At 42.5% G+C, this 25,249-nt stretch overlaps 1 protein-coding gene and 1 non-coding gene across 2 annotated transcripts; both read left to right on the top strand.

Moving 5' to 3' along the window:
- The first annotated feature begins 7 nt into the window (after nucleotides 1-7).
- Nucleotides 8-25,249, top strand: TMEM212 (transmembrane protein 212). Its single transcript, XM_006088892.3, has 4 exons — nucleotides 8-166; nucleotides 12,792-12,851; nucleotides 14,851-15,174; nucleotides 25,128-25,249. Exons 1-4 carry the CDS (start codon nucleotides 8-10, stop codon nucleotides 25,146-25,148), a joined length of 564 nt encoding a protein of 187 aa, XP_006088954.2. The 3' UTR covers nucleotides 25,149-25,249.
- On the top strand, nucleotides 8,564-8,686 carry LOC111826080. The gene has a single exon (XR_002829325.1). It is a non-coding gene; the product is annotated as a small nucleolar RNA SNORA23 (small nucleolar RNA).

The raw sequence follows: 25,249 nt of genomic DNA, 5'->3' as shown, positions 1-25,249 counted from the left end.
GAGGAAAATGCAGGGCCTATACCAGGCTGCTGGTCGGATTCTCATGACTTTAGGGGCTCTCAGTGTTTTCTCTGGAGTTATTGCTTTCTTCCCAGTCTTTTCTTACAAGCTTTGGTTCACAGGATGGAGTGTCTGGATTGCTTGTCCCATTTGGAATGGAGCTTTGGTAGGTAAACATTTTATTACCTATATTGAGAGATTACAGGAAGGAGGGAGGGAAAGAGGAAACAGAATAACATATTCTTTTTAAGTTTCCCAACAATATGAAAAAGTCAACATTCTACAGAACTCACCTTAGAACATTATTTTCTACTAGACGCCCGGTGCACAAAAATTTGTGCACTCAGAGGGGTCCCTCGGCCGGCCTGTGCCCTCTCGCAGTCTGGGACCCCTCGAGGGATGTCCACCTGCTGGCTTAGGCCCACTCCCTGGGAGATGGGGCCTAAGCTGGCAGTCAGACATCACTCTGGCAGCCCGGGGGCCCTCGAGGGATGTCCACTTGCCAGCGGGGAGCAGGCCTAAGCTGCAGTCAGACATCCTTAGCACTGCTGAGGAGGCGGGAAAGGCTCCTGCCACCACTGCTGTGCTGGCAGCCATCAGCCTGGCTTGTGGCTGAGCAGAGCTCCCCCTGTGGGAGCGCACTGACCACCAGGGGCCAGCTCCTGCATTGAGCGTCTGCCCCCTGGTGGTCAGTGTGTGTCATAGTGACCAGTCATTTCCAGTTGTTCTGGTGTTAGGGTCAATTTGCATATTACCTTTTTATTACATAGGATAGAGGCCTGGTGCACGGATGAGGGCTGGCCCGTTTGCCCTGAAGGGTGTCCTGGATCAGGGTGGGGGTCCCACTGGGGTGCCTTGCCAGCCTGGGTGAGGGGCTGAGGGCCGTTTTTAGGCTGGCCACACCCCCTTCAGAGTGGGGGTCCCCACTGGGGTGCCTGGCCATCTTGGGTGAGGGGCTGATGGCTGTTTGCAAGCTGGTCAAGCCCCCCAGTGGGGACCCTCATCCCATGGGGGTGTGGCCAGCCTGGGTGAGGGGCTGAGGGCTGTCTTCAGGCTGCCCACACCCCCTTCTGGGTGGGGGGTCCTGTTAGGGTGCCTGGCCAGTCTGGATGAAGGGCTGATGACCATTTTCAGGCTGGCCACACCCCTCAGCGATCCAAGCTCCCAGCCTCTCCTTTTTTTCTTTTTTCTTTTTTCCAGAGTGGCCTGGAAGCAGGTATCTGGGATTTATTTAGCTTCTATAATTGAAACTTTGTAGCCTTGAGCGGAGCCCAGAGCCGGCCAGGGCAGGAGGGATGCTTGGCTTTCTCCATCGCCGGGGGCAACCCAAGCCTCCTGCTTGCTCCAGCTCCGTGTCCCCGGCCATCTTAGTTGGGTTAATTTGCATACTGGCTCCTGATTGGCTGGTGGGCGTGGCTTGTGGCTGTAGCAGAGTGATGATTAATTTGCATCTTTCTCTTTTATTAGTGTAGATTATTTGCATTTTAAATGTAGGATTTTTCTTAAAATCATTTTATCATGTGTACTGTATCTTATGTAAACTATAACAGAAATACTGTTCAAGAAATTCTTAAAAAGTTATTTTATTTTAATCTCCTCATCTTGATATTCTGAGAAATTGAAATATCTTGAAGTTGAAATTAAAAGTATATATATCAGGGGTGTGGGGGAGGTAGAAGAGGGTAAAGAGGAGATAAATGGTGATGAAAGGAAACTTGATTTGTGGTAGTGAATACACAATACAATATCCAGATGATATATTATAGAATTGTACACCTGAAACCTATATAATTTTATTAACCAATTAGAGGCCCAGTGCATGAATTTGTACATGGATGGTGTCCCTCCCGGCTGATCGAGGCCTTCTCACCCAGTCCCAATTTCAGCCAGCCTGGGGGAGGGACCACGGGAGGTTGGCCCACCATGGGAGGTTGGCTGTGGGAACTCACTGACCACCAGGGGGCAGCTCCTGTGTTGAGCATCTGCCCCCTGGTGGTCATTGCATGTCAAAGCCACCAGCCAGTTATCCGGTCATCCAGTCGTAATGGTAGCTTAGGCTTTTATATATATATATATACTAGAGGCCCGATGCATGAAAATCATGCAAGGGACTCGGCCCTCGCAGCCCCTGCTTCGTCCAGAAGGTCATCTGGAAGGACCTCCAGGAGGTCATTTGGCTATCCAGTCTAATTAGTATATTATGCTTTTATTATTAAAGATAGATGTCTCCCCAATAAATTCAATAGAAAATATCAACCATGAAAAATAATTTTAAGAAGGAAAACAGGTGAAATAACTTTCAGACTAACGCTTTTATTAGAAATGCTGACATGTGTCTACATCACCCAGATTTGCAAGCCCAAAAATCTTAGTTCTCTCCCCTTTTTCTCTCCTCACAATTGTTTGACCTGAAAATAATTCAAGAAGTTGGGTGATGGCCCAGCCAGCATGGCTCAGTGGTTGAGTGTCAACCCATGAACCAGGAGATCACCATTCAATTCCTGGTCAGGGCCCATGCCCAGGTTGTGGGCTCGATCCCCAGGAGGGGGCATGCAGGACGCAGCTGATCAATAATTCTCTTTCATCATTGATATTTCTATCTCTCTCTCCCTTCCTCTCTGAAATCAATAGAAATAGATTTTTTTAAAAATGTTGGGTGATGAACTTCACAAACTTCCCAGTTCCCAAGGGAGGTGGGCATGTGCCAAGTACAAATTGGCACCAAGTAGGTGCTCAGTGTCTGCTCTTTGGCTGATTGACAGATGAAGGATCAAACCAGTACGTCAGATTCATGGGTCAAAGAAGTGAGCATGTCTTACACTAAATTCAGGGTGGTGTGACTTAGGAGTTACAGAGGCCCACAAGCACAACAAATCCTTCTCTCATTATTTCCCAAGTTACCTGACATTCACCACTGAAGACTAGAGAATTCAATTTTGAAGCTTTTTGATCCTAAGAAGTTTTCTATTAAAATGTAGCCACCCTGAGGAGGGGCAACACTTTAAGTCTTTTTAAAAAATCAGACTCTAACTGGGGTAGTACTTAAAAGTGAGATCGTAGGAAATATAATTTTAATCTAACTATTAAATAAATATGTGTTGATAGCCTCCTACATGCTTGAGTTACAATGGAGCATAATGCAAGGTCCAGATGCTAATGGAACTCGGTCCAGCGAGGTTTAACTATTGTGTGCGTACGGGGGCAAGCCGGGTGGTGGGAGTATGGAACTGAATAAGGAGACCATTTGGTGATGTTTTTCTTTTTTCGTTTCTTTTTAAGTACATTATTTTACATTTACCACTCTGGTCTTAGCCTACAAAATGGGGTATTTTACAGGTAAAGAGAGCATATGTGAAATGTCTAACCTTAAGATATTCAGAAAGAGTAAATGCAACTTGAACAAAGAGCCTATATAATAAAGAGCTAATATGCTAATTAGACTGAACAGCAGAACAACCGTCCGGACGACCTTCCAGATGAAGCCAGGGCTGCGAGGGCCGAGCCCCTTGCACGAATTTCATGCATCGGGCCTCTAGTTGTATAATAAAGAGCTTTGCCAATATTGAAGCCCTATACAAGTGCTTTAATACCATGACTTTCACTGTCCAAACCCTGTGTTCCTAATCCCTTGCCACCCAACTCACTCTTCTAACCCATTCCCTGATGACTTGCTGAGTTCCCCATCCTGTTACCTCCTGGTCTTCATCTCCTGCCACTCTCCCTTAACTAATTTCTTTCCCATCACACTAGCTTCTTGTTGTTCTAAAAAATGCCAAGGGTGTGTTTCTGTCTCAGGGCCTTTGTACTGTGTGTTTCTGACTCAGGGCCTTTGTACTGTACAGCCTGTTTTCTGCCTGAAGCCTCTTCCCACACACAACTCATTTCCTAATCTTTAATTCCTTGAATAAATGTCACTTTCTCACTAATGCCTAGAACAGCCGTGGGCAAACTACGGCCCGCGGGCCGGATCCAGCCCGTTTGAAATGAATAAAACTAAAAAAAAAAAAAAAAAAGACCGTACCCTTTTATGTAATGATATTTACTTTGAATTTATATTAGTTCACACAAACACTCCATCCATGCTTTTGTTCCGGTCCTCCGGTCCAGTTTAAGAACCCATTGTGGCCCTCGAGTCAAAAAGTTTGCCCACCCCTGGCCTAGAACCTCCCCCCCCCAATTGGCATTCCCTGCTCTATTTTCCCCCATATCCCTTATCACCATCTAATCTATATATATAAAACACTAATATGCAAATAGACCAAACGGCTGAACAACCAAACAACTGGCCGGTATGACATGTGCTGACCACCAGGGGGTGCGTGCACAGAACATGGCAGGCGTTGGCCACAGAGGGATGGTGGAGCAGGTGAGCAAGATACCAGACCAAGGTAGGATACCAGTTGCTGTCATCAGGGCGAGCCTCTGGTGGTTACTGAAAATTTTTTGCTCCCTTGTGCTGTGGTCCTGCCAGGTGCTCGCACCCACTGCCAGTGCCCGGCGCCAGTCCTGATCGCTCAGCGCCATCAGCGGATGCGAGCAGGGCCAGTGCTGTCAGTGTGTGGGAGCGGCAGCAGAAGGAGCAGAGGTGTGGGCAGACAGGGGACCAGGGTCCACTGCAGGAGGGGCTGGGCAGGGGCGCGGAGGATGGGCCGAGACCCATCCCTGTGTCCACTGCAGCCTCTTGGCCCACCGCTCCTTTCAAGGTGCACAAATTCATGCACTGGGCCCCTAGTATACCATATAATTTACTTATTTATTATTTGTTTGTCCTCCTCCAATGTTTATTATACAAGGGCAGGGATTTTTTCTATTTTGTTTATTGCTGTATTCCCAGCACTTGGAACAGAGTGAGCCACATACTAGATATTCAATAAACATTGTTCAATAAACATTGTCAAATAAGTGAATAAATCTCATACTGGTGGCACAGAATTTCTTATATAGTTGAACTCTAATTAGGTTGCAAAAACTAAAGGTCAAGCTGGTATTTATACTAAAGCAGGAAAAAAATCCTCATGAAAAGGAAAGCAATGAGATTGTTCACTCTTTTGGTAATATTTAAATTTAAAACATAATTTCTTTTTCCTAGTTGAGTTTTCTATTGAACCATAGCTCTGTCTGATCAGGGTCAACTTCAAAAGGTCTCTGACTCATTTCACAACCTTCTTTGCCAGTCATTTCTCAACTCGCCTACAAAGTGTATCTTCCCCTGGTGAAAAGATAATTTATACACTTCAATCATATTGACATTTCCCTTTGTAAAGAATACATATCTCTTTGGAGACTTGTAAGAGATAGGTTTTTACAAGTGGCCCAGCACTTTGTATTTGTTCAGTGCCTTTCATTCAAGGCTTTCTAAGTTCTTCACAAATATTGGTCCTCAGACTCTCCTACTTCTATTCTGCCAGCCATATGATAAGCAGCTTTCCTAGAATTTCTGAAGCAGTTATTTAAAGGCATCATGACAAAAAGTATGCAGCAAGGAGATCATAGCACCTTACACAATGATCTCTACTTAAATCCCAGAAAACCTGCCTTGTAGATCAAGTTCAAATGAAGAAACCAAAGTACAATGAGTTTCACAAGATCTGAAGCCTAGAGGGTTCAGTGGCTTGGCCAATAGTGAGCAAAAGTGCTTCACCCAGAACCCTGCTTGGAGAAGGGAACTTGGGAGGAAGGTAGGGCTAGACCTACCCATGCAACTCCAGGCTCCTTCTCTGTTACAGGAGGGACTCAATTGCACCATGGCTCAACAGTCCTGTGATTTCTAACTACCTGATGGTCAATTTTCCCTTAGATATCCTGCGCTTCTTTAAGTTCAGCTTGTCCAAAACAAATTAATTATCTTATCACCAAAAACAATAGTTTCTTCTCCTGACTTCCTTGTCTTTTTTAAACCTTGGAGCAATGTTTGACTCTCCTTTCATCTAAACTAGTGCTTCTCAAACTGTCATGTGCCTATGAATTACCCAGGGATCATGTCAACATGAAAATTCTGGTCCTGGTCAGTGTGGCTCTGTTGGTTGAACATCTTCTCATGCACCAAGAGGTTGCAGGTTGGATTCCTGGGTTGTGGGCTCAATCTTCAGTAGGGGTGTACAGGAGGCAGCCAATGGGTGTTTCCTCTTTCATTGATGTTTCTCTCCCTCTCCCTTCCTTTTTCTAAAATCAATAAAAACATATTTTTTTAAAAAAAATGCAAACTCTGATTCAATAAGAATAGGATGAGGCCTGAGATTCTGCATGTCTGACAAGTTCCTAAGGACCTGTCCTGCTGGTCTTAGGGTTTTACTGCCCAAATTCAGCCCACCCTCAGCCCCATTCCCACCCGATCATGTCCAGTTGTTACCGGAGCCCAATAATTAAGTTCATTCTATCTGTATGCTCTGGCAAAAGATGCACGGAAGTTGGGGGTTTGCAGCAAAGAAAGGAAATCATTGATTAGAATTGGCAAATCTGGAGATGAGCAAGCTTGTGTCCTGAAAGAGCTACTCCTCCATGGCACATAGGTTACAGAGTATATAGAGCAAAATCACAAGACACCGGGGGTTAGGAATTCCAGGTCTGTTGAGAGCTGATTGGTCAGAGGTGAAATAAGGGTAATAAATCATTTCTTCAGGTCCTGGGCAATGTTTTTGTTGTTCTTTTTTTAATTGATTGATTGATTTTTAGAGAGAGAGAGGAAGGGAGAGAAACATTGATTTGTTGTTCCACTTACTTTATGCATTCGTTGGTTGATTCTCTTTTTTTAAAATATATTTGTATTGATTTCAGAGAGGAAGGAAGAGGGAGAGAGAGATGGAAACATCAATGATGAGAAAGAATCATTGATCGGTTGCCTCCTGCATGCCCCCTACTAGGGATCAATCCCGCAACCTGGCCATGTGCCCTTGACTGGAATCGAACCTGGGATCCTTCAGTCCGAAGGCCAACACTCTATCCACTGAGCCAAACTGGCTAGGGCCACTGATTGATTCTTACATGTGCACTGACCAGGGATCGAACCTGCAATGTTTGCACATTGGGAGGACGCTCTAACCAACTGAGCTACCCGACCAGGGCCTATTTCTTCAGGTCTTGAGGACAACTCCCGCGGTCAGCTCCGGAATCCGGAACCCGGAACCAGTTTCAAGGAGAGGTAGCCAAGGGGGTCATCATGTCTTCCTGGCACAGTAGTTGAAACATACCAGATTAAGATGTTATCTTTTTAGCCTGCCAGGGGCTTAAACCTTGTGACCATTAGTCAGAACCAAGGCATTGTTTTCTGCTGCCCCAGGGGTCAACAATCACCAAGGTGAGAGACTAAGGTCAGGTCAGTAAAGTGTGCTGAGAGTGAGAGGAGGGAAAAAATTATTGTTTTAAAATTACAGTTTAAATCAAATCAGAGTTATGAGGACCCTCAGTTTCACAATCAGTTGCCCAGTGACTTTAATTTTTTCCTATGAGGTGCACCCCTATGCATTCCTTCCTCCTGTTCTCACTGTGTACCTCACTACCACCACCACCACCAACTTCTTACCACTTCCCACCCCTGCCCAAGTTTTATTCCTAGATAACTTTGATAGCTCAGCTGTGGGACTCTCTCCATCAGTGGATTATAAAATCAATCTGTTATGTAGCTAACAGAATTTAGAAAACATGAATCAAATAGAATAGGAATAGAAATAGAATAGAATAGATAGAATAGAATAGAATAGAATAGAATAGAATAGAGAATGAGACTATTAGAGTATGTCACACAAAATAAGGATATTATTATTATTTTGGTTAGCTATAAAAATATTTATTTCTTGGCCATGAAGCAAAATATATTTCTTACTGTGGATAGTGGTTAAAAGCCAAAACAAACAAACAAAAAACCCACACACAAAAACAAACAAACAAAAAACATTTGAAGACCAAGGTCCTCCAGAGACCTCTCGTCCTCGCTCCATTCCAATCCAACATGCATGCAACAACAGGCTCATCTTTCTAAACCTCTGCTGTGTCAGTCTATCTCCTTGATCAAAAACCTTTAGTGTTGCTTCACTGTCCAAAGTTTGGGATATGTCAGCCTGAACTGTGAGGCCCTCCTCAACCTGGCCTCGTGTGGTTTTGAGCCTGATTTCCTACTCGTCTCCGCTAAGAACCAATCCTCCCGCAGGGCGGGGCACCTCTCTCACTGTTCCCCAAGAGTGACTGCCACTTTCCTGCCTGTGCACCTGCTGCTCCGGCTGCCTGGACACCCTTCCCTCTGATTCCCACTGAAATCACATCTGTTTTTCAAATCCGCTTCAGGTTGTGGCGGCTAAAAAATAATGGTACTTTTCCTCTCACTAAGTTCTTCTAGCTGGGCTAGTAATCAAATTAATAGAGGCAGTGTAACAGGAGAAAATAAAATTTTAATGCATGCCCATGGGCATTAACATAGGCATAAAAATTTCAGAGACAGTGAGACAACATTGGGTATATATGATATTTTAGACAAAAGAGCAAAAGGGCAGGGGGAACAGGGCCATAGATTTCCGAAGAGAATGGGCAATTTACACGTAGTTGAGGAAGAGCAGAACACACAGGGCAGGCAAATTCTTGCTAGGCATCCACACAAACATCATGCAGCCAAAGAGTAAGTTGGGATCATAGTACTGGTCTGGTGTCTCATTGGATGTAATTTACCACTGGCCAGCCTCCAAATTCCCACACAGAACTTTGGGAATAGAGATACTGTATAGTTTTTGGAAATTTAATGTTAAGATATCTATAATAACTCACTACATTAAAAAAAATATTGCTAGGCAACCCAGAACTAATGGGACACGGGGGATTCTAGTAACAGGCTCCTGACTTATTCACCATACTTAATTCAAGGTAGGCTAAGGAGGAAATGTTAAGACCTCCTTCCTAAAGCAGGTTTTTCTATCAGAATCTCTTGAGCAGAAAGAAAGGAGGAGGGCGAGGCAAAGATTCTTTCTGAATCTTTTGTTTCTCAATAAGCACCTTAAAATCAATATCCCAAAGGGCAGCTGGTAGCAAAGCTTTGGTCCCCTTCCAGGTTCTGTCTCTTCCACGGTGACTTCATCAGTGGTTGTTCCCCCTGGAAATGGTATCTTGTCATTGAGCTCTTCTCACACAGAAAGCACCCACGCTTTTACCTAATTTTTTGGACATTCTCATATTTGCATTATTTTCCTATCTAGACTGTAAATTGCACTGAGAATTGGAGCTATTGTTTGTAGAATTATTACTTGGTGAGCTTACTCATCTTACTTAGCTTCTCTGTGCTTCATTTAAAAAGTACTGTGAGCCCTGGCTAGTGTTGCTAAGTGGTTAGAGCTTAGGCCCTCGCACCAAAGGGTTAAGGTTTGATTCCCAATCAAGGGCATGTACCTGGGTTGCAGGTTTGATCCACAGCCCTCGTCAGGCAAGTGTGGGAGGCAACCAATTAATGTATCTCTCTCACATCAATATTTTTCTCTCTCCCCCCTTGCCTCCCTCCCTTCCACCCTCTCTAAAAAAAAAAAAATGGAAATAATATCCCCAGGTGATGATTAACAACAACAGCAAAAGGTAGTGATTCTTTTTTAATTTAAATTGATCACCAAGACAATTATGATTGACTGGGGTAAGGGGTGGAGAGAGAGAAGTTTAATGATACAAAATTGGATAAAATTAAGAAGATTATTTTAAGTTATAGTTATGGAAAAGTTATAGGAATTATAATTAGTTAAATAAGTGCCATAGCTTCTAAAAAAATAAAATAAAAATAAAAAGTAGCAGATCTACATCATAGGGTCATAATGAGTGAACACATGTGAAGTGCTTAGGCTAGTGCCTGGCGTAGAGCAAGTGCTCAATAAATATTAGCTTCATCATTCTGTCTGCATAGTATCTATCACATCCCTTGTTCATAACAGACCCATAATCTATATATATAAAAAGCCAGCAACTGGAACGCCATAATGACCAGAATGACTGGTCGCTATGATGCCTACTGAGCGAGCGAATGGGCCCGAGCAGGGGGTGGGGCCGGCTGGCCAACCTCCCGCAGCCCCTCTCCCCACCCAGCCCCACCCCTGATTGCTCCCCCCACCCCAATAGGGGGCAGGGCCAGCCGGCCCACCTCCCGCAGTCCCTCCCCACAGCCAGCCCCACCCCCATCAGCCTCCACCACCTCCATAGGCCTGTGGGCCCTCCTCCCAGCCAGTTCCGCCCATGATCAAACCTCCTCCCCCCACTTCGATCAGGGTCAGGGTTGGCTGGCCAACCACCCACAGACCCTCCCCCAGGCCACTGGCCTCTAATTGGCCCACCCACCCCAATCTGGGGGCTGGCCTGCCGGCCCAATTGCCTGGGGCCCTTCTCCCCAGTCAGCCTAGCCCTGATTGGGCCCTGATCAGGGAGGGCTGGCCGGCCAACCTGCCACCGTCTCCTCCTCCCAACAGGCCCAGCCCCAATCCTCCAATTGGGCCTGAGCCGGCCGGATCCCACCCAAGCACAAATTCGTGCACTGGGCCTCTAGTTCATAAGTGAGTAAATTAGCCCACATTAAAATTGTTTGTCTAAAAGTTTCTATTTCCGTTGTGACTGCTTCCTGCTTCCTTTGTCTGCTTCTGGGAACTGCATCATTTACTTGAACAATTTAAAGAATAAGTGGGAGGGTTCACAATTATCATGCAACCAAAGTGTTAGCAGCAACCATTGCAAAACCCAAGTACTGTCCCTAGAACTGCCCATAGAGCACGTCAACATAACAGCCCATAGAACATGTCAACAGCCTGTCAAGAAAAGCTGAGGGAGAGTGCACGTCCCCAAGCACCACCCCCTCCTTCCTCACAATCTGACCGCCCAGCTCTATCCAACTTTGTGCCTCTCAGACACTCCCTCCTTCACCTTTCCTTTTCCCACTTGACCTCTCCCCTACCTCAAATCTCTTTCTTTTTTATTCTTTTCCCCTCTCTCTCTAAAAACAAAATTTTTTAAAAGAAATAAGAGGGGTAGGCTGTGACTCCTGAAGGCACACTCCCACTCTACCTCCTATGCACAGTAGGGGGTTGGGGGGTTGGCGGGTGAGAGGTCACGAGGTGGGGGGGATAGAAAGATGAGTGTGCTGGGCTCCTGAGCCACATCCTGCAGGGTGGATTTAACAAGTCACTGGTATTCACACACCAGCCTGCTCCATGAAAGATCTTTTTCAAAGTTTTGTGTAAACAAAGTAAAATTCAAGCTGGCAGCTACAACAGCATTTTTCAACGTTAGAAAAGGCAAGACACAGTTCGTGCCAAAGTAGTTACGGCAACCTGGAATCTAAGCGGCTGATAATGTCAGCTATCTATTTGGAGCTAAACCAGCAGAGGGGCGTCCCCCTGCTTCATCTCCTTTGCTTCAGTGTTGCTCACAGAGGAGTGACGTGTCATTTGAGTGCCTTGCCTCTGAAAGCACAGACTGGCCGAGGGCTTAGCCCGCCAGTGTTACAGTTGCTCTTAATAATTCTCCTGTTTTGTTGTACTATTTATGCTGGCTCGACCTCCATAGGGTCCCTTGGAAACTTTCCTCTTGCAGAATCAAGCCAACCTCTTTTGACTACAGATGGTTCTGTTTTTATCCATGAGAGTTTTATGGTATGGCGATGCCAAGTCTGGAATTTCAGGCTTAGCTACATGAGAAGTTTTGTGTGAGTGCATGTGTGTGTGTGCTCTCCCACCCCCCACACCCCCATCTCAAATTCTCTAAATCCAACATTCAAAATAAAATATGCCAGGAAAATGAAAAGCTGGGTCTCAAAATAATAAATATGCCAGACCCGGGGCTACAAAAGCAGCATACCACAAAACCGCATTGGTAAAAGCTCTGATTTTTCTCCCCCTTAAATTTGTTGGTACTATATATACATTCATGTTTATTTTTCTGTCAAAAACCTAAATGGTACTATTTTTAGGCCTGCCCTCGTTCTGTATCTTATTTCAGGCACATCTCTTCCTGGCTTTCTCTCTCCATCTCAAAACGTTTCTTGAAGAGGAACAAATGATTTATGGGTTGGGAATAAGTGATTTCCAGGCTCAATGACCACAAAGGTCTCCTTTATCAGACCGGGCACTGAATCAAAGATGAGCCCAGATTTTTTTTTTCTTCATTATCTATTGCTCAGTTCTGGTGACACCATTCCCTCCTTTGTTTAACTATTTTTATTCTGCACTTTGGGCCTTTTTCCTTCAATGGAGACTATAAAGAACTCTCTTTTGAAAAGCTGGACCCCACTGCAGCCAGAACAATATATGACCCATCATGCATTCATTCTAATGATAATCTTTGTTACTTGAGAAACAGGGATCATGTATTTGTATCCCACCAGCAGGCTTTTCAAGAGGAAGCAGATAGTAAAACATAGTGCTGCTGCTGAGGGTTTTCAGGGTTTTGTGACACATTTTCCATTCCGGTTCTTCCCATGTGCAGTTTTAGCAATTTGTAAGAAAGATGAACAATAAGCAATTAATCAAAACAGAACATATGGCAAGGGTTATAAAGCCAAGCTTCTATTGCAATGATAGCCTACTATAGCAAAGCTTATCATCTCGATGGCAAAGGCAACACAGAAAAATCAAAAAATGAGCTTGCATGAATCATGTCTTTATGACACTTATGGCTTCTCTTCCTCATTGTCATCACGGATGAAGAGGAGGTCGGAGCTATACATCCACTTAGCCATTTGCTGTTCCTTCCAGTTCATGGTAAAGTTGTCAAATCGTGAGACAGATTGAACTCTTTCCAGAGGTACATTCTATCATGGATGTTATTTTCCCATCTTCCTTTCACAGGCCATCACAGCTGGTGTACTCCTACTGTTGGCTCACAAAGAGTGGACCCAGAGATACTTGGTAAACATGTGGACATTGTTGATGTGAGAAATATCCAAACCTGTAAAGATTTGATTTGAGCCAAAATGACAACAACTGCCAAGAAGCAAGATCTAAACTTTTCAGAGAGGGACAGTTTTTCAGTTTCTTTTACTCATTTGAAATTAAGGAGAGAACGTAAGGGAGATTACATGGAGGTGGGAAAAAGCAAGGTGGGGATTGGATTACAGGATAGTGAACACGATTATGTGATCTCTTGAGAATGGTTATGTCTTAGAAGGAGGGGTCTGAAAAGGGACATTTCAACGGTGTGTTAATCTAGATACGCAAGAACAATAGACAGGATTTGCTTAAGGCAAAGATAAACTTTTACTAAAGAAGTTATGTGCCTGGAAGGTGACTACCCACCATAATCTGCCCATTTAGGAAGTTATGATCAGATTACCCTGTGAGGTTACTTTCTGTTACTGGACGTGTCAGTTTTATTATAGAACCCCTTTTATTTCAAGGAAGATCGTTTGGAGATCAAATCTCTCTTAGTTCAGGATAGAACATAGAGACTGTGATTTCCAATTATAGTTGAACTAGAGGCTGGATGCACGAAGATTCGTGCAAGAATGGGCCTTCCTTCCCCTGGCTGCCGGCACCGCCTTCACTCTGGCCAGAGCTGCCTTTCGCCTTCCCATGCTGCCCAGAGGCCTGGAGCAGCTGGGGCGGTGCGGAATGCCTGTGTCCTGCTCTGCCCCCTCGGCGCCTGCGTATGCAAATTAACCAGCCATCTTTGTTGGATTAATTTGCATGCTCACTCCTGATTGGCTGGTGGGCATCACGAAGGTACAATCAATTTGCATCTTTCTCTTTTATTAGTGTAGATTCTGTCTAATCAATGCCTTACTATGATGAATTTTAAGTAATAAACTATGTTTTCAATTAAAATTTTGTATTTGATTCCTGCCCCAAACATTTTCTACAAGTTCCTGTGGTTATTGTAAGTGCTGTCATTTGGGGAGGATAGAACCAGGGTTAGTGCTACTGGGTTTCATCTTGAAGAAAGAGATCTATAGGCTCCTCTGCTTTCAATGTTGCATTTTCAAGTCTCAACTCCTCAATTTGGTATCTCCTTCTAATTTGGTATCTCCCTGTACTCTGCCCTTAAAGAAAGAATGAGGCCTGGCCGGTTTTTCTCAGTGGTTACAACGTTGGCCTGTGGACCGAAGGGTCTCAGGTTCAAGTCCTGGTCAAGGGCATACCTCAGTTGCAGGTTCAATCCCCACCCTGGAGGCAACCAATCAATATGTGACTCTCATGTCAATGTTTTCTTTCCTCTCTCTCTCTCTGTCTCTCTCTCTCTCTCTTCCTCCTCCCTTCCTTCTGCTCTCTCTAAAAAATTCAATGAAAAAAATATCCTCAGGTGAGGATAAAAAAGAAAGAATGAAAAGTCATAATAATTTGAATTTTAATAGCATGAAACCAAGTAATCCCACAATATAGATCAATACCTTGATCTCATTAAAAACTTTTCTCCGATGGCTACAGCACTGCTTCTCAAGCTTTAATGTACTAGTAGGTGTAAATCACCTGGGGATCTGGTTAACAGGCAGTTTCTGGTTCAGTAGATCCTGGAGAGACCTGAGAGTCTACATTTCTAACAATGTACCAGGGGGTGTCAGTGGACCATGGACCACACCCTGATTGGCAAGGCCCTAGGATAGATAAAGCAGGGATTCTGTTTACTCGTCTGTTTTTCCCACCCCAGACTGGTTCTCAACACATGACAGGAGATAAATAAATATTTGTTGGATGGAATTGATTTCATTTTTTGCCCCAGTTGGCTGATGTTATTCTTCCATAATGTAGATAGAAGAGGAGAACACAAGGGCCTAAGGGAAGGTTGTGACCCATTTCTCTTTCACTTCCCAGTAGGAGAGATTAAGACCTGGCATCTCTTTCTTCCGATTGCTAAGAAGCTTTTGGAAAATATAGTTCCCAAAGTAACTATTTGTTTCTGCTTTATTTTCAGTGGGAAGCTAGTTTCACTTTTGTGATTCTGAGCCTTATAGGATGTCCACTTCACTTTGCAGTAGCCTTGGAATCGGCTCTCCTCGGCCCATATTGCTTCTACTCATTATCAGGGGTTGCAGGCACCAATTATCTTGGTTATGCGGTTGCCTTTCCTTTTCCATATGCAAAATTCCCATCAGTGTGTGTGGATCCACCACACTATGAAGAGTACCACCTGACGCTTCAAACCTTTGACCTCTGCCTGAGCTCTGCCATGTTCTGTGTGTCCCTGACAGTATTCCTCAAGCTCTCTGCAAGACTTCTTTGGAACGGACACATAAATGTAAGTTTCAGGCTGGTTCTTATTCCATCCTGAATACTAAAATGAGAAGCCTTGTATGTTAACATTTCATTTTTCTCTCTTATTCACCACTGTATCCTGTATAATCATGGAAGCCAGTGGCTGGCACATAATAGATGGTCAATAATTGTTTTTGTAAGAATGAATGGAAATATGTTGATGTGATAACTAAAGGTATGGCAGTAGGTAGCGCCAGCTAATTTTTTATCTCAATGTGCTGTTTAAAAAATTACTAATTGAGATAAATATTAAGAGCTTTGTGTGGAAATTGAAAGCAGCACCCTTCATATTTTTAATATTAGTCAAATACAGATATCTTAATTTGGCTTCTATCCCCTTCAGAAAGATATACATGCTCCTTGACTAGAGAAGACATATGAAATTCTCCCCCTCTTTCTACTCCTACTCCAGCAGGAAGGCTGATATAGGCTAACATCAAATTTAGTTTCCTAACTTTTCCCAGGAGGGCTAACCATATTAACTGTATGAAATAATAGCAAAGTGAACTGTACGTTTACTGTGTATCAGGGTACTTCCCATTTTACAGATGGTAAACTGAGGCTAAAGAGTTTCTATAACTTTCCCAAGGTCACCCTAGTGCGTCTAGATTCAGAACCCAGAGCCATTTCTCTTAATCAGGCCAGATGGATTCTGTGCCTCCTTGTCACTCAACCTTTCCTCCTCTGCCAGACCATTAATATGCATGGCTCTGACCCCCAGGAGGATTACAGCAGGGTCATTGGAGAAGAGCACAAGTGATTTCTGATTCTAAATTTCTACAGGTATTGATCCTGGGTCACTGCTTTGTGAGTTGAACAGCTTCTTTCTGGAAAGAACTATTTCCCAGGGAAAACTCTCATACTGGTTGTATGATTCAAGTCAGTATTATATTAGGATCAGGTGAATTTAAAATGTATTTTTATTGATTTCAGAGAGGAAGGGAAAGGGAGAGAGATAGAAACATCAATGATGAGAGAGAATCATTGATTGGCTGCCTTCTACACGCCCCACACTGGGAATTGAGCCTGCAACCCAGGCATGTGCCCTGACCAGGAATCGAACCAGTGACTTTCTAGTTCATAGGTCAATGCTCAACCACTGAGCCACACTAGCCAGGCAGAATCGGGTGAATTTAAGTAATGTTAGCCAATTCTCTCCCTCCCTCCAATTTGATCCTATCAACAGCAACCATCAAAGCTAAAAAGATAAGAATTGACACTCTCAATGCCTTTTGTGGTCATTCTTGTCCTCTTAAAGTTCTACATAAGTCTGCAAAGGAAATCCGTACATTCTTCAGAACAGAATTGATTATATAAGGAGGCTTGCCCAGGCTTGAGATGAACAGACCAAAATTACCTCCCCTATTGTATTGCCAGGGCATCTAGAAGTTTAGTATTTGAGATTTATCCCTTCTGGTAAACATCCTAAATTTCTAAAGCCCTTTGCCACAAATTTCTAAAGCCCTTTGCTAAAAGGAACATATGCCTAAGAGAAAAACACATTTAAGTGTTGGCAGCCATAACCCCTCAGCATAGATAGTTAATCAGATACCTGATTCATTGTAGGCATGACACTCGTAGCATCTAGGTTTAACATAGATAGGAGGCAGGGAGAAAAAAATTAAACATTTACAAAGAACTGGGTAAGTCAGTCCCATGGAGACCCAACAGGGAGGCCACCTAAAGTGCCTGGGAAAAAAGAAAATTAATTGAAAACAGAGCAAAGTTCTCCAACTTCAGAGTTTTGCCTTGGCCCATCTTGCTCAGGGTATAGTTCTTGGTGTGTGATTTCTAAGCTAGGTGTAGAATCCAGCACAACTATAGAGTGGGGCAACAGTAGGTTTACAGTTGTTCCTATGGAAAATAATACAAAGATGAATAAATCATAGTTCAAGAATAAAGCCTTTTGTGTACTCACAACTGTAAACCTACTTTTGTCCCACCCTGTACAGCATGTTCCTCCAAGTGGATCAGTGGCATCAGAATCTTATTAAACCAGATTTTTGGATCTAATCCAAGACCATTCCTACTAGGTCAGAAACTCTGGGCTTGGAGGCAGGGAATGTGCATTTTTAACATATGACCCAAGAGATTCTGATGAAAATTCTCTTCCTCACACAAAATTATCTTAGTGTCACTTCTGGACAGCATCTCAGTTTTCCCATCTGCCTAGAATGCAGCACTAGTTTGGGGGAGAGTTCCAGATAAATTTAATAAGAGCATGTCTTTAGTGAGTGTTTTTGGATAACTTGACACCACACACTCCACAGTGGTGGCAGATCATGTTTCATTCGGGAGGATGAGTAGCTGACATGGGGGGATGATGTTAGGTATTAATAACTAGCACTGCCCTGAGCCCACAAGGAGCACAGGCAGCCTGAGCAAACCTCTGTTACTGTGTAGAAATCTGGGCTATATGACGCACCATTTCTAGCATTGAAATGAATGTATTAATTTCTCAAAATTCTAGAAGCCACACAACTTTCTTAGAAGGAAAGGTGGGTCATTTGTTGGGATACAGAATTCTATATAGTGATTCTATTTTAATGAGCCTCCATATAATTACATTGTTAGATTCCTCACATACTAAAAGGAATAAGTAATATTTTAAAATTTAATTGAAAACTATACTGAATATTGTAAAATATGCTGCTGATTCATGCTTCTTTTATTTCTAAACAAAACACCAAAAATGCTTTTATTTTTTTATTTTTTAAATATATTTTATTGATTTTTTACAGAGAAGAAGGGAGAGGGATAGAGAGTTAGAAACATCAATGAGAGAGAAACATTGATCAGCTGCCTCCTGCACGCCCCCCAGTGGGGATGTGCCCGCAACCAAGGTACATACCCTTGACTGGAATCGAACCTGGGACCCTTCAGTCCGCAGGCCGACAGTCTATCCACTGAGCCAAACCGGTTCGGCCCAAAAATGCTTTTAAAAGCTGTACTTTTAAGTGTCTGTCTGAAAATTAAAATTCTCGTACATGAATATAGTACATATCAGGAAACTAAAGAACTATGAAAATTTGTAAAAAAGAAATAAATGATGGCTTGAAGGAAGATTTGGAAAAAATTGTAGTTGTACTTTATTTTATTGTAGCACAAAATACATTTTTTAGATACATTTGTCACCATCAATATTTTAGAAAATATCTTTCTAAGAGTTTTTTCTGTAAGTTCAAAAAGTTTTCAGAAATGAATCAAACACCCCTTAGGATTTACCACATTCATTATTTCTTAGAATTGAAGTCATCTTGCATCCCAGTCAGCTCGAGCTGCTATAACAAAATACCATAGATGGAATGGCTTAACCAACACACATTTATTTCTCACAGTTCTGAATGCAGGAGGTCCAGGATCATGGTTGGTTTTTGGTGAGGCCTCTCTTCCTGGCTTATGGATGACTGTTTTCTCATTGTGTGCTCACATGGCCTTTCCTGTGCCTGCTCCCGGAGAGAGGAAGACCTCTCTCTTCTTATAAGGGCACTAATCCTATTTTGGGGGCTCCATCCTCATGACCTCATCTAAACTTTATTACCTCTCAAATGACACACCTCCAGATATCATCACAGTGGAGATTAGAGCTTCAGCATATGGATTTGGGAGGGGGAGGGGGCACAAACATTTGATAACATCCTGCTGAAGGTCACACAGTGATGGGGTATGAGCGTGCAGTTGATTGATACCCAACCAAAACCACAGGGAGAAATGCTTGAGTCACAAAGGGTTTGGTGATTTTGATAAATACTTATAAAGGCATTGGGTGAGTGCTGCAGACTAAATGTGTGGCCCGGCCAGCGTGGCTCAGTGGTTGAGCTTTGACCTATGAATCAGGAGGTCATTGTTTGATTCCAGGTCAGGGCATATTCCCTGGGTTGTGGGCTTGATCCCCAGTGGGGGACGTGCAGGAGGCAGCCAATCAATGATTCTCTCTCATAATTGATGTTTCTAGCTCTCTCTCCCTCCCTCTCTGAAATCAATTTAAAAATGTCCGTGTCACCCTCCCCAAATTCATCTTGAAGCCCTTACTCTGGTGTGATGGCATTAGGAGGTGGGGCCTTTGGGAGCTAATTAGGCTTAGATGGGGTGAGAAGGGTAGAGTCCCATGATGAGATTAGTGCCCTTAAAAGAAGATGAGGAGGCCAGAGATTTCTCTCTGTTCACCAAATAAGGAGAGATAGCCAGCACCTTGATCTTGGACTTCCACCCTCCAGAACTATGAGAAATAAATGTTTGTTCTATAAGCCACCTAGTTTATGGTAGTCTGTTATAGTAGCCGAGCTGGCTAAGACAGTGAGCCCTTCCAAATTTTAAGGCCCTCAGGGGAAGGGGTGGAGCTGGGAAAGGAGTAGGAGCTCCCTGCCTGTGTGGCTCCTTGCACGCGGGCTGAAGTGACCCTGCCGGCTTAGGACACAACGCAGGAAGCAAATGAGCACAACACAGAATTTAAGTCGAGAAACTAAACCATAGCCAGAATTGTCTACATTCTTGGTTCAGTAAGTCATCGAGTGATGGGAAAGAAACGAATTGGGACAGCAGACGCACTGCAGCTGTCCCCTGCAGCTACTCCGCCCCTCCCCCATGGAATGGAATGGCTTCATTTGTTTTCCTTTCATTATTCATTGTTATGTTTGGGGGTTTTGTGTGTGTTTTTTTTAATGAAAGGGGGAAAGAAAATATTTTCCCCCTCATCCTGTGAGATGATTTTTTTTCAATGAATTGAGAAATACTTGCTTTCCATAAAAGATGTAGGTAAACCCTTTAAATGCAGTTTGAAAACATATGGGGACAGAATATTTATCAGTGGAGGACTCTCTTCTTCCAAAATGAAGACAAATTAGCAAGCAGCAATGTCCTGGCTTAAAATCTTCCAGTGGACCTGCACTGCACCGTTAGCAGTATAAATACAATATAACAATATAAATATGTTTTGAAATAAGTTTACCTGTGACTCTCATCTTCAAGGTCTGAGGCCTCCTGTGGGCTATAATAGGTCTTTCTGGTGCCTCTGGGAACTAAATCCCCTTGGGCTAAACTCAAGTAAAACTCAAGCAGGACCACGGAACAGTGAGAATCCCTTGTACTTCTTCCTCACAAATTCCATTATGTGGTCTCTTCAAATTGGTCAGTAGAAAAATAAAACTCTAAGGGGAGGGAATAGGAGGGGGTGTCAAATAGGGGATATCTGTAATACCATCAACAATAAAAATATATTAAAAATAAATAAATAAATAAAATAACAATCTAGAAAAACATCACAATTCAGGGCATTATGATTACTGTGATCTCATCATTTTCTCTGGAATAATAATAGCAGTGGCATAAAACTGGATAATAGGAGAATAATTGTAGGTGCTATTTATTGGGCAGTTACTATTTTTCAGGTGCGTTACCTCTTTATTCCTCACAAAACTTCAAAGCTCATTATTCCCATTTACAGATGAGGACGTTAAGGAGCCAGGATTCTCTCCCAGGTCTTGCAGGGAAAGGAACCTAGGTTCCTTGCAGCTGGGCCACACCTCTTAGGTGATACATCTTCATCACTACCTATGCCAAGTGACCTTGCATAGTCTTGCTTTTCATGAACAATCTTTCTCACAGACAACAACAACAACAACTCATATTTTAGAATTGGAAGCTATTTTTTCCAGGATATTTTTACTTTATTTAATCAGTGGAACCATGCCAAGGGTGACAGCCACTTACTAAGAGAAGGGATGAGACTGAAGTGTATTAAAATATGCTTGATTTTTTTTTTTTAAAGAGAGAGCAATAGGTGGGGAGGGGATAGTAACCTGAGAATAGCTTTTTGTCAAGTTTTACTTTATAAATTATTATCAACGCATTTTCCTTTTGACATGAAGTCAATTTAGTCTTTTAATATAAAATATTGCTCCTTATTCTTTTTTTAAAATCTTTTTTTTATTGATTTCAGAGAGGAAGTGAGAGGGAGAGAGAGATAGAAGCATCAATGATGAGAGAGAATCATTGATCGGCTGCCTCTTGCATGCCCCATACTGGGGATCGAGCCAGCAACCTGGGCTTGTGTCCTTGACGGGAATCAAACGTGGGACTCTTCAGTTTGCAGGCCAACACTCTATCCACTGAGCGAAATCAGCTAGGGCGCTCCTTATTCTTAATGCAAAATGTTATTATTAATATATTTTAAATCAAAATGTGTTATACTTAAAACAAATAAATATATTTAAAACAAAAAAAAATTTGTTTTCTAAAAAGGCAGAAATTTGAGTAGAAATCAGAAACATCCATTCTCTATAATCACATAAATTAAGTTTTCAACAAAGAAAACTGAATTTATACTAGTAAATATTTCAGAATGATCATAGTGGTGCTAATATGGGAGCACAAAACCATTTAGAAATGTAACAATGTTAGAGACTTTAAATTTTGTTAACTAAAGAGGAGAATACTTGATGGCTATTATTGGGTGCCTGAGTTAACCCCCACCCCCCATAGGAAAGAAGGGAGAGAAACAGAGGAAGTAATTAGGGTGAAAAACAATGGGGTTGTGTAGGGTGGGGAATGACATAATGACACTTCCCCTCCCAAACTGACCCTGGGAGCAGTGGGGACTGTGGACAAGGCACACATCAGTAGGTGAACTTTGGCTTCCTCGTCTCTAAGACCATGCAGTGGTTCTCAACCTTCTGGCCCTTTAAAACAGTTCCTCATGTTGTGACCCCCAACCATAAAATTATTTTTGTTGCTACTTCATAACTGTAATTTTGCTACTGTTATGAATCGTAATGTAAATATCTGATATGCAGGATGGTCTTAGGCGACCCCTGTGAAAGGGTCGTTCGACCGCCAAAGGGGTCGCGACCCACAGGTTGAGAACCGCTGCCTTAGAGCGTGGCCAGCCAGATCTTAAGACCTTTCCAGATCTGTTTCAGCCTGTGATTTCTATTCCAGGAAAAAGATTAACATTCAGAAGGGAGAAATGTGAGCAGCAATGGCTGGCTCTTTACCTGCCCATGCCACACTGATAGGTTGCTGGGCTACACCACATGGCCTTACTATGTTAGCTCAAGAAGTCATATACGCCAGCAGTATTATTCATGAGAGATGGTATGAGAGTTGTTACAGATTCCCAGATCACTTTAACCATTTTAGGAAAAAAGCTTTCTTTGCTTAATACTCAATTTGTCAGATTGAACCAACCAGAATTGTCTTGTCGGCTGTCTTAAAAAAAAACAAATAACGTACCATTATATTATTGAATAAGTAGAAACTCCAATTTATTTGCAAAAAAAAAAATTATTTTAAAATGTTTTTCTTCTCTTACATCACATAACTAACCTAGATGAAAAGGAAAGCTGCCAGTTAAAGCAATGAATTATGAGGTACCTATTTAATAAAAGGAATATCTTCTCTTCATTAGTACTATATTAGTACATGACTTTTCTCTTGTCATGTGTCAAAGAGTATGAACCCAAAGCCCTAAATACAATATTTGTTACTTGTACTTGTTCCTCTACATTTATTGAGCATATATTAAGTGGAAAATATTATGCTAAAGGCTAGAGGGTAGAGACAGAAAGATGAGCAACACACATTCAGGTCCTCCATTGACTTATAGGGACTGAGAGGAAATGAGACTTGAGCCAGGAGGACCAATAACCTAAATGAAGAACAAGATCTAAATTAGGGAGTGGTGGTGGACATGGAGAAGAGGTGATGCACATGAGAGATATTTAGGGGGTAGAATCAATGGGACTTAATAACAGTTAGCCTGTGGGGCAAGGGAGAGGCCCAGGAAGTTGCAAAAGCGTTTCTTGACCATGAGAAACAGGACAGAGCGATTGGATTCAATGTGTGAGTCCTACTCTTTTCATTTAGGGTAAATTTTCAGTTTCATATCTCATCATTAATTAAGAGCCATTGTGAAAATTTAGAAGAAATCAGAGGACTTTGGCCAATGAGGTACTAGATCTTGCCATTGGACACTCCATGACTTTTGTTGGTCACACATCAGATGAAAATGATAACTTGCTTTGAGTTTATAATACACCTAGTGCTAAGACAGTTTCAATGTAGCCCATATTTATTCAACAACTTTTCTTTTCCTGAATCTCCCATGACAAGGATTGCCCATGAATGACCTGTAGATAGCAAAGCCCAATGAACTCCTCAGTCTTCCTTGACCTCTCCACAGCCTTTGAAACTATGGACCACTTTCTCCATGAAATCCTCTTCCCTTTGACTTCCATGGACCTTTTGCTTTGGTTCTCTTCCTTCTTTGTGGTTTTTCCTCCTCTAGGAACCTTCTTAGAAGGTTCTTTTCCTTGCTCACCCTTAAAGGCTGGTGGCCTTAGTTACCACCTTTGGACTGATGGCCCACACATCTATATATGTAGCCCAGTTTCCTCTCCTGCTCTAATGAGCTCTACATCTGATCATTTTTGGACACTCTCCTGGGTGTCTGCAAACACATCAAACAGAAGATGTTCATAATGGAGCTGATCATCTCCTTATCCCCAACACCTGCTCTTCTTCCTGTATCTCCAGCTCAGCTGCTAACACTCGGGACACTCAGGACAAGCCTAACACTTGGGGTCATCCTTGACTCCTCACACCTGAGTCAATCACCATATTCTGACAACTGCACCTCTTAAATATTTCTCCACTGTGTTCCTCTTTCTCTGTACTATCTGTGATGGTCCTGGTTCAGGCGTCCAACTTCTCTCATTAAGACTTCTGTGCCTCTAGTGCAGCTTTAGTTTTCTTTAGAAGTATCCTCCGCATGAGCTCTAGAATGAGCTCTCTACAGTTCAAATCTGCTGTTATTATTCCTCTGGCTTACATCCTTCTGTGGCTCCCCTTCACACTCAGCTTACAGCCAACTTCCTTCATGTGACATCCATAGGCATACAGCTCCTCTCCAAGAATGTGAGTTCCTTGAGGACAGGGAATGTCTAAGGTAAGCAGGAAATGTGGGACTAAGAATGTAGAAATCAAGAGTAACAGAGTCATGGATTGCAATACTTGATGTCATTTTTATGTCTTCCTAGCCATAGCTAAAATCTTACCTAAACCTATAGCGGGAGTATTTCAAGTTTTAAAACAATTTACATGAAGGAATTTACTACGGTCGCTGGAATCCAAGAAAAAGCTCCAAGAAGGAATACAAGGAACAAAGTAGATTTGAATTCTCATACCAAAGAGCAGTGGTTTATTGAAGAAAAATTGCTTTTAGCATTATTTATGACACATGGAGAACCTGATATGCCCTGGTACTTTTGGAGTCGGACAGTTTGAAGTGTAATTATTTCCTCTATCACCTACTATCTGAGTAGCCTTGTTCAAATCAATATTGGACCTCTCTGAGCCTAAGGTTCCTCATTTATAAACTGAAGATAACACCTACCTCACATGTTGCAAAATGAAATGATGTAATTACTACTAAGAGCCTTACACTGGCATGGAACTTGATAAGTGCTCAAGAAATGTTGGCTATCTTCCCCTTCCTTCTAATCAGATTTAAATTCTTGGCTGCCATTCAGAAAGTGCTCTTTACCCTTTCTGTTAATTTTCGAAAAGCCCTGAACCAATCCAAACCAGACAAAACAAACAGCAAATGACCAAAAGAGATATTCAACAGCGATTCCCCACATCCTTAGACAACCCCTGACCACAAAAGTAACAGTTCTTCTAGACTGTTTTATGCTTACGCCAGATATTTCATTACACATATATTTCTTTTTTATTTCTTTCTTCCAGTATAACCAATTCTGTTGTCTCTGGTGGTTCCTCTTAAATTCTTAAGTGGTACCATGATGCTATTACTTGAGTCATCCTTCATTGGGTTCCTGTGACATAAAAAGGGGGCTAAATTAAATGTCAGAAGTGACACTCTATTCTCGTTGATAAATTGTAGAAATAAATACTACTTTATTTTTCTTTTCTTCCTAGGGTCAAAAGAATGGACAATAAATTTGAAGCAATGTTCCTCTTAAATTTGTTATATCTGTGGCCATGATTTTGAAATATTTGCCAAATAATTTTGATATTTGAACATTTTTCCTCTATGGGTT

This window comes from Myotis lucifugus, unplaced genomic scaffold (assembly GCF_000147115.1).
Source record: "Myotis lucifugus unplaced genomic scaffold, Myoluc2.0 scaffold_53, whole genome shotgun sequence".
NCBI lineage: Eukaryota > Metazoa > Chordata > Mammalia > Chiroptera > Vespertilionidae > Myotis > Myotis lucifugus.
This window is presented reverse-complemented; position numbering and strand designations above follow the sequence as displayed.